We start from the raw sequence: 10946 nt of genomic DNA on the forward strand, positions 1-10946 counted from the left end.
TAACATGATACTTTGGACGGGTTCTTTAATTTTGAAAGAAATGCTAGTAAATCTCTTGTTGAGAGCATTTTCAAGAAACTTTGATACAAGCTTAACCAATGTACTAACTTACAAGGACTTATCTGATTTATATTATTTATAGGGAGAGAAGTCGAAGACTCTTGTAGATCCTCCGAGGCCATAAACATGGTTGGAAATGATGGTGAAAGAGAATTCTTATATACTTCTCTGCTGGAACTATTGGCTACTGACTGCATCTCATCAGCCTACACTGCAGGAAACCTGTCCCCGACCAAATGTAGAAAAAGATTCTTCATTTGAGAGAATAACTGCAGGTAGAAGTAATTTTATTTCCTGCATCTAAGCATTATGCACTGGCATTTTCTTCCTCGATATTGTTTCCTCATAATTGTAGTCAAAATCCGACATGCATCTAATTAGAATTTACATCTGGCTTAGTAACTTACACTATTGTAGGAGAGGGTGATAGATCTCCAAGTGAGGTCAATGACTTGGTTGATGATAAATCTCCAAGTGAGGTCAACGACTTGGTTGACAGAAACGACCAAAGAAAAGTTAAAAAGGTCCGTTCACTAAAAGATGTGATGAGGGTCATTGAAAAGGCATCTTCTAAAATCAGTGTCACAGCTCATAATCTGCCACACAAAAACCAAAACCTTTCTCTAAGCAAGAAGAAAAAACTCCACTCTGAAGTTGAAGGTAATGGTCAGACTTCTCATACTCCTTGATGAGAGATTCTATGTTCGAATAATTTGTAATTCAATGTCTTCTTAACATCAATAGTTCAAGCGTTCTTTAGGACTCAGGGAGCCGGAAAGCAAAGAGATATGGTCCTCTCTCAGCGAGTAGAGATTTAGTTTCGAAGAAGCATGCAAAAGCTACTGGTAAGTCATCTCATCTTTGTGGACAACATACCTCCGTACAAGTGTGTGCTTTTACATTGTTAAAGATGATTGTTTCAACAAAAAAAGTTTGTTTGGTTGTATATATACAGGATCTTTTCCTCAGCCCCTACTGCCCGGGAACAGGAGGCCGGACTCCAGATGGGGGGAATGAGTGTTCTGTGACATCTTGCACAAAGAGGATGGGAATGGCTAACACATTGATTAAAGACAACATTTCATCAATGCTAGAAAGCAGGGATTCTTCACTCATGACCTGGTTTAATTTGTAGTCGTACAAAATTTTGGTTTGGTCATCTCCTTTATAACTACAAGTCGGTTACATGTAGACTTCTCTTACTCTTACAATATTAAAGAGTTTTATACCGTTCAAATTACAAACACTTGTGATGTTATTCTTTTAAATATAATTTATATATTATTTATATACTATATTATAATAAACCGATATTGGTATAATTCGTAGTCGTCCAAAAAATGTAATCAGTTGGTAAATATAATCGGGTTAAAATCTAATTCATTAATACTAAAATACTAATAAGATGATGTTAAAATTTAAATTATAATTAATAAATTATGAATTCTATACCCGTCCGTGCTTCGCACGGGTTAAAGGCTCAGGGCACTCGATTGTTGGGGATTCTTGTTAATGATTAATTGTGTGATTAGTCGAATATTTTATCACTTAACTACATGTAATAATTGTGTTACAAAATATTTATATTATAAATTGTACAGGATATTGAACTTATTTATTTGATTATTTGGTTTAAATATAACTACTATTACCTGATGAGAAGAATCAACCCTCAACTCAGAATCATGAGAAGCAGTACTGCTTGAAGGATTGGCTGGAATCTGCATGAAATACATGCATAATATATATTTTTAATATATCAATATTTGCTCTCAATCCCCCAGCACCCAAATCTCACCAAGTATTATTTTCATAACCTGCTTGTGGGGATTGCGCCATGTAGGTGTCTAAATAACCATGTAGTATCTCTTCTGACTGGGCCATTCACTACACCAAAATCTCATTCACACAACTGTCATGAGACAACGGTTCAAAATATACCCGTTGTCCCAAAAAATCAAACCACGGGGTTTTCTTCGCTATGAAAAAACAGTTGTCTTGCTTTCCATCCAACAACGTTTATAGAGGTTTTTGCACACTATTGTCTAAGCTTTTCGATTTGACTTATTTAGACAACTGTGATTTCATGGACTGTTGTTTATGACTATTTTAAACAAGCGTGAACCAATGTTGTATGTCCAAAAATTCATTCTATCTTAAGACAACTGTTATTTTACGAGCTGTTGTTTGTAACCCTTTTACATAATGTTGCATGCATGTTGTATGTACAAAAATTCATTCCATCTTAAGACAACAGTTTTTGACAAGTCCGTTGTCTAATTTAGACAATGGTTTACTAAAACTGATATCTTAGACTCTATCAAACAATGGATTTAAAATACCATTGTAGAAAGCAAAGTTCATAGACAATGGTTATTAACATTATGGGATAATAGAGGTTCATACAACAGTTTACTGATTAGCAAAAGAAACCGTTGTCTATACAGCAAAGATGGAAAAAAAAAATTGACTTGCACATATTACATATCCCAACCCTGCTGTACACAAACCAACAATAAGATGTCCAATCTGAATAAACCCAAACCAACAGATATAATACCATAAATCAGCCAAAGGTCCAACCAACAACAAACTAGAGATCCTCAATCAAAATTGTAAGCCATTCCTCAAAATTGGCAAACCATACACTTTCAATTAAACAAGACAGAGATTTCAAATTACATTGTTCCATATATACAAGACAGAGTTGTTTAGTAGTGAATATTACAATGAAAATGGAAACACAATCCTTGTTTACTGCCTTTGGTAACATGCATGCTGCTTAGCCATAATTTTGCACGCCTTGACAACCGCCGTATGCTGGTAATTCTGCATAAACACAAAAACAAGTGATCAACATTAATTTGCACAAGTTTGATGTGGAAAATTTTATAATTTATCCTCTGCAGTAGATAACATATCTCCAAGCCCTGTTTCTGCAGTAGAAGCTAGCCATACTTGTATGTCAGTTGAATGATTATTTTTGCTATGATAAAATCATCATCTATTATAACAAGAGCATCAACCAGCAGCATTCACAAATTGAAAACTCAGTCAACTAGATGATGATTTTATCACGGCAAAAGTAATCTCATCAAGGGGTTCACGAGCAGTACACATGGATAATGGGAGCTTCACCTACAAAAAGAATAAAGTGAGCGGTACATGGACTCAAGTATCTATAAATAATTATATATATTACCACTATGGAAGTTGAATCCATTCTTCTTCCTCTCGCATATAGCTAGTATTTTCATCGTCCAGTTCATCAACATTCGGGAACACGGGCAACTGCAGCTCATTCTCAAGTTCTATTTCTACAGAGCCTTCATTTTCATCATCACAGTGGTCATAAAAGTTCTTTTCCGGGACTTTCAACACCACAGACCAAAATTTTTCAAGAGTATCATCAATGTAGCAAACTTGCTTAACATGTTTCCCTAGAACAAAAGGATCATTTGAAAATCCTAATTTATTTAAATTAACCAATGTATATCCCAACTCATCAACCTTAACCCCTTTGTTCATATCTACCCAATTGCAACGAAATATAGGGACTCTAAAATTAATATAGTCTAGCTCCCATATACTTGTTATAACTCCATAATAGGTATGTGAAGTATGTTCAACAGATTTAAATTTTTCGGAAAGCATTAATGTATCTGCAACAACACAAACACCACTACACTGTACTTGTCTATTATTATCACGCTCCTTGGTGCTATAAATAACCCCGCTGATTTTATAACCACTAAACATAGGAACATTCTTGTTAGGCCCTTCTGCCATCCACCTTATATCATCACCTATGCTATTATGGTCATGGAGCAATTCCGTCTCAATCTGTACAATAAAAAAAAAATTAAACAATTTTTTTAGGTCTGTGTTTTTATTTTTTATTGGATGTCTTCGACTTCTTATATTACTTGTCTGTATTGTTTTTAATCAGGACTACGTAACAAGGTAATAAACACATAAATAAAACTTACCTTTTTCCTGAACCATTCGGGGAATTGTTCATTCTGCTTGGTTTTTAGCCACACCTCGTCATTTTCATGCTGCTGGTATCTTAGCATTAAAGATGCCATATGTTCACTACAAGTAAAATCAATTGCTTCAATATATTTACCGAATTGCAGATAATGAGAAAATAACAAAATGCACACACACACACACATATGTTAGTAACTTACTCAAAATATTGCCTCATGTGATTGCTATTTTGCAGAACACATAAGTGTGCTAGATGCAATTCCTCTTTGCTTGGCTTGATCATTGTCGCACCAGATAAAGGTTTGCTTATTGCATTTTGCTCATGCCTATCATTTTTTGGCAAACCTATGGTAGCTTCTTCAAAATTGACCAAACGTTCAACGGCCTCTTCGGCAACATATGCCTCGGCAATACAACCTTCGGGATGAGCAGCATTTCGAACATATCCTTTAAACGCCTTCATAAATCTCTCAAAAGGATACATCCAACGTAGAAAGATTGGCCCGCAAAGCTTAACCTCTCTCACAAGATGAATTGAGAGATGGATCATGACATCGAAGAACGAAGGGGGAAAGTGTTTTTCCAGCTGGCATAATGTTTCCACCAACTGAGATTGCATATTTTCCAATTTATCTACATCGATGACTTTGCTGCAAATTGCCTTGAAGAAAAGGCAAAACCTTATTATTGTGCACCTGACTTTTTTGTGCAGTACCGACCGAATCGCAATTGGAAGCAAATGATGCAATATTGTGTGGCAATCATGAGATTTCATTCCAACAAGCCGAAGTTTTTCCATATTTACAAGATTCTTGATATTTGAACAAAATCCATCCGGTAACTTCATTTGAAGAAATGATGAGCAAACTACCTTCTTTTCAGCATTTGATAAGTTCCATGCAGCCAAAGGTACCTTCTCTTTCTTTCCGGGAGTTTTTGGCCTTAGCTCCATTCTTATTCCCATTTCTGCCATATCGAGACGGACTGACTCCCTATCTTTTGTCTTTCCGGGAATATTTAGCAAAGTTCCAAGTAAAGCCTCACATATATTTTTCTCGATGTGCATCACATCGAGAACATGCCTAACTGGCAAAAATTTCCAATACTCAAGTTGAAAGAAGATAGATAACTTCTTCCAAACTGGTCTAGCATCACCTTTCTTCCGTTTATGTTGGCGTTGTGTCTTACCAAAGACATGGTCCCTTAGATGTTGTACTCTTTCAAAAACCTGCTCACCAGTTAATGGAATAGGACCAGCACCTGTCTCAACGCTATTATCAAAAGCTGCCTTTTGCTTTCTATACGGATGATGACGAGGCAACCACCTCCTATGCCTCATAACTACCGTCTTCCGATAGTGAACCAGCCTAGTAGCCTCTGTTTTATCAACACAAACAATACAAGCATTATATCCTTTAACTACATGTCCCGACAAGTTCCCCAAGGCCGGATAGTCACTTATTGTCCATAATAATATGCCCCTAAGTACCAAAGACTCTTGTCTATATGCGTCGTACACTTGTTTCCCGCGCCACAACTCCTGCAGATCTTCAATAAGTGGTTGAAGGAACACATCTATATCATTTCCAGGCTCGGTCGGTCCTGATATTAACAAGCAAAGCATAATGTACCTTCTTTTCATACAGAGCCAAGGTGGAAGGTTGTAAACCGATAGCAAAACTGGCCAACTTGAGTGATCAGTACGGTTTCCACGAAAAGGATTGAAACCGTCGGCGGATAAAGCTAACCGGAGGTTTCTACTCTCCGATGCAAAATCAGGCCACTTTTGATCGACATCCTTCCATGTTTGCGAGTCTGCTGGATGCCTCATTTTACCATCTTGTTGTCGTTCGGTCTCATGCCAAGTCATGTCCTTCGCAATCGCTGGTGTATTGAACAAATTTCTTATTCTTGGTATCAAGGGGAAATACCATAAGACCTTAGCAGGGACTCCTTCTTGTTCTTCTCCTTTCTTATTCAGTTTCCATCTAGAGGCCTTACATATGCGACAAGTAGTCTCATCTTCATCTTGTGGCCCACGATATAGTAGACAATTATTCGGGCATGCGTGTATCTTATCATAACCCATTCCTAATGCACATAAGGTTTTCTTCGCTTCATTGAAAGAAGAAGGGACATTGTTGCCTTCTGGTAGCAAAGACCCAATCAATAATAGAACATCAGAAAAACATGAATCAGACATACCATGCTTCACTTTCAAGTTGAATAACTTAACCAAAGCTTTCATCTTAGTGTAATTCTCACAACCAGGATAAAGAGGTTCATGCTCACCTTTCACATGGTTGATGAAATATGAAGAATCTGAAGAAAGAACATCATCATCGTCAGCTTCACCCATTCTTGTGCAGAATTGGTAATTAGAAGATACCGAGTTGTCACTTTCATCCAATACAGGACTTTCTACAATATTTGGCTCCCCGTGCCATATCCAGCGAGTATACGTTTCATCAATACCATTTTGAAACAGATGGTTTTTAACAATCCGAGCTTTCCAAGATTTGCTATGTGCGCACTTTAAGCATGGACAACTTATTTTGTCTTCGTTATATCCATTCTCAAAGGCAAACATAAGTAAATCGTCCACTCCATTCTCAAACTCTCTTGTTCTTCTATCAGCTTTTAACCATGACCTATCCATATTTTGATATAAAACAAGCTGCAAAAAGAAAGTGACATGATGGTCAAAAACAGAGCATATACTATTAAGCTTATGACTAACTACCAAAACAATTACAAACCCAAATTCCCAAATAACCAAAACTATTAAGCTTATGACTAACTACCAAACCAAAACAATCAGCAACAACTACATATTCTATTAGCAATTAGTAACTAATTAAGCTTATCACAAACCCAAATTCCCAATGTGCATCACTTCAAACAATTAATTGCAGAGGTGACTAATTAAGATTATGACTAACTAATTAAACAATTAACTAATTAAGATTATGACTAACTAATTAAACAATTAACTAATTAAGATTATGACTAACTAATTAAACAATTAACTATTAAGCTTATCACTTCAAACAATTAATTGCAGAGGTGAGCTTGTGTTAGAGCTTAAACCACTGAAACAATGGAGGAACCCTAAAACACTAAAAAGATAATTTAGGTTACGGATTTACCTAAAATGGAGGTCTCTGCGATGGAGGTCGAGGTTCGATGGGGGAGGTTGAGCTTGAGGTCGAGGTGCGATGGAGGAGGTGCGAAGGAGCTTGAGGTCGAGGTCGAGCTTGAGGTCGAGGTCGATGGAGGTTCGAGGAGGTCGAGGTGCGATGGAGCCGCCGCGAATCACGATGGAGAGTACAGGAGGGGATAAGATGAGGAGTAATGAATGACCTAATTTTGACTTCAATTATTATGTTCTCATTCAGACATAACAAAGCTCAATGATTGGGTTGTTAAAATTTTAAATAATCCTTAAATTATGTCCAAGAATGTCAAAATCAATTAAATCCAAATAAAAATCGACTTATGGATAGTCATTTACAAATTTTATCGATGTTAATATCGACTTATTGTAGTCATGTACAAATTTTATCGGAAAATAATCAACTCTTCTTGTTCGTCTTTTTAACAGAAATCCGGTAAAAGCTGTAGTCCCTGACACGGGTACTACTACCCAGTTGACTTAATTAATTTCTGAAATGGATTTGTCAACGATCCAACCGTACGGATGTTAATATCGACTTATTGTAGTCATGTACAAATTTTATCGGAAAATAATCAACTCTTCTTGTTCGTCTTTTTAACAGAAATCCGGTAAAAGCTGTAGTCCCTGACACGGGTACTACTACCCAGTTGACTTAATTAATTTCTGAAATGGATTTGTCAACGATCCAACCGTACGGATGTTAATATCGACTTATTGTAGTCATGTACAAATTTTATCGGAAAATAATCAACTCTTCTTGTTCGTCTTTTTAACAGAAATCCGGTAAAAGCTGTAGTCCCTGACACGGGTACTACTACCCAGTTGACTTAATTAATTTCTGAAATGGATTTGTCAACGATCCAACCGTACGAATGTTAATATCGACTTATTGTAGTCATGTACAAATTTTATCGGAAAATAATCAACTCTTCTTGTTCGTCTTTTTAACAGAAATCCGGTAAAAGCTGTAGTCCCTGACACGGGTACTACTACCCAGTTGACTTAATTAATTTCTGAAATGGATTTGTCAACGATCCAACCGTACGGATGTTAATATCGACTTATTGTAGTCATGTACAAATTTTATCGGAAAATAATCAACTCTTCTTGTTCGTCTTTTTAACAGAAATCCGGTAAAAGCTGTAGTCCCTGACACGGGTACTACTACCCAGTTGACTTAATTAATTTATAAAATGGATTTGTCAACGATCCAACCGTACGGATGTTAATATCGACTTAGTGTAGTCATGTACAGATTTTATCGGAAAATATAAGATGTTTAAAATAAAGTCATCTTTTTAACGAAACACTGAACCGAATAAAAATCTTCTAATCGAAATTATTAACTAAACAATTGTAACAAAGTATGTCTAACAACAGTTTTTCAGACAAGATAATTTAATTTTTAAAAATTAAAATATATTAAAAGACATTACATACCGTTAGATTGAGGTACTATCTCAAATCAGCACCGTTCATTTGATTTTTCATTTCCCCCCAATCAAAAATTGTCTCCCACCTTGGCTTCGCGGTGTTTACTTTACCAGTTTACATTCACAATTTCATTTTTCATTTTCATTTTATCACACGCAACAACGGCGATCACAGGCGACAACGGCGATCACAGGCGACAACGGCGATTACTCAACCTAGCATCACACGCGACAACGGCGATTACTCAACCGTTTAATAACTGGTATGGGCTTAAACCCTAGAACCCTAGCGTCCGTGATTTTATCTTTTGTATTTGGGGTTTTTTCATCTTATGTATTTAGGGGTTGTAGAGTATATGATATTTTGGGTATCTTCATTCCGATTATATGCGTCCTTTGCATGCATTTTGTCACTCACTCTTGATTTTGAGTCCCTGATTTTATGTATTTAGGGGTTTTGGGTTTCTATTTTGAATATATGATGGTTGTGGGTTTCGATTTTGAGTCCCCGATTTCATGTATTTAGGGGTTGTGGGTTTCGATTTTGAGAAATGCATTTTGTGGATTTTGAATATATGATGCTGCTTGTGGGTGTTGATTTTGTGGGTTTTCACTATGCTTGTGGGGTTTTGAATATATGATGCTGCTTGTGGGTGTTGATTTTGTTGATTTTTTGGGTTTTCACTATGCTTGTGGGGTGTTCTATGCTTGTGGGGTGTTCTATTTTGTTGATTTTGTGGTTTTCACTATGCTTGTGGGTGTTGATTTTGTATTTTCACTATGCTTGTGAGTCCCTGATTTCATGTGTTCTATGTTTCACTCTAGATTTTAGTGTTCCTCTAAATACACTCTGCATATACACTCAGCATCCCTGATTTTAGTGTTTCACTATGCTTGATTTTAATGTTTCACTTAAGATTTTGTGGATTTTGATCCACATTGCCTCTGTTTGATTCACGGAACACATAAACACATTGCCTCTGTTTGAGTATATATGTTTCGTGCATATATGCGAAGTCCTTTTAGATATATGACAGCTCATTTTACATGTTCTATATTATGTGACTCTGAAATTTGGTTTTTCTTCCATATACATTTGATACATGTGTTTTAAACTTTAGTTTTTGTTTGGTGTATAGATAATGGCCACTCCGAAAAAGAAAAGTGAGTCAAAGAAGACAGAATTGAACACAAGAAAGTCACCGAGAACAGGGCCAAAGAAGAAAGAGCTTAAAAGGTCCAGGTCTTCATCCCACCCAACTACCATGAATGTGATCAGGGCTTTACGAAAGACCAGGTCCTTAAACAACCAGACCCCTGCTATGACCCCCACCCCATCCACTTCTTCCCCAAAGTTTGTGAAGAAAAAGCCTATATCTGAAATCTTACAGAAAAAAATTTCCAAAAATAAGAAGAAAAAAGTGAAACCTGTTACCACCCCGAACAACAATGAAGGACTAAAACTACTCAAGCGAGGTTGTGTAACGATGCATAGAATTGTGAGACGAAAGATCCAGGGGAATAAACTTAATGTGTCTTTTAATGGAAAGGGAGAGCCGTATGGTCCTGAAGCGGCAGAAATGCAATCCTATATTGGGGTTTTGGCAAGAACCAAAGCACCAATCTGGCATGATAGTTGGAAATGTGTTCCCGATGAGACAAAGAACAAGCTTTGGGAGTGTGTTCTGGTAAAACAAACTCAAATAATTATGTATCTTTCATTATATGTTCATTACTTATGTATCTGATATCTTTTTAATTTCTTATGTATGTAGCTAGGTTTCATTTTACCTCCGTCTGCGAAAAAGTTGGTTTTACGTTCCGCTGGTCAGAAATGGAGGGAGTTCAAAAGTCGACTGACCACAAATTACATTCTCCCTTATCGAGATCAACCTGAAGTGTTGGCCTATCCTCCTGCATATTTCTCTTTCATAGAAAAATCGCATTGGGATATATTTGTTGCTGATCGCACGTCACCTGAGTTTTTGGTATGTTTCCAGTCAGCATTATGACATACTTATTTCTAGTTAGCATTAAAACATACTTGTTGTTTCTAGTTTTTGGTATTTAATTAATATTGATTTCATAACCACATTCGTGCTTCTTATGCAGAAATGTCATGATGATGCTGTACAAAGAAGGATGCTGAGTGTATATCCACATCTGATGTCTCGAAAAGGTTATGCTAACCTCGAGAATGAATGGGTGCGTAATAGTGAAATGACATAGTTATTATTCTAATACAAACTAATTTGTCTAACATATTTATACTATTATACTTT

At 36.4% G+C, this 10946-nt stretch overlaps 1 protein-coding gene across 1 annotated transcript; it reads right to left on the minus strand.

The window, feature by feature from the left end:
- Positions 1-4249: 4249 nt before the first annotated feature.
- Positions 4250-6712, minus strand: LOC135150452 (uncharacterized). Its single transcript, XM_064086758.1, has one exon. The coding sequence runs from the start codon at positions 6710-6712 to the stop codon at positions 4250-4252; it is 2463 nt and encodes an 820-aa protein (XP_063942828.1).
- Positions 6713-10946: the final 4234 nt, after the last annotated feature.

The sequence above is a fragment of the Daucus carota genome, chromosome 2 (assembly GCF_001625215.2).
Source record: "Daucus carota subsp. sativus chromosome 2, DH1 v3.0, whole genome shotgun sequence".
In the NCBI taxonomy this organism is placed as follows: domain Eukaryota; kingdom Viridiplantae; phylum Streptophyta; class Magnoliopsida; order Apiales; family Apiaceae; genus Daucus; species Daucus carota.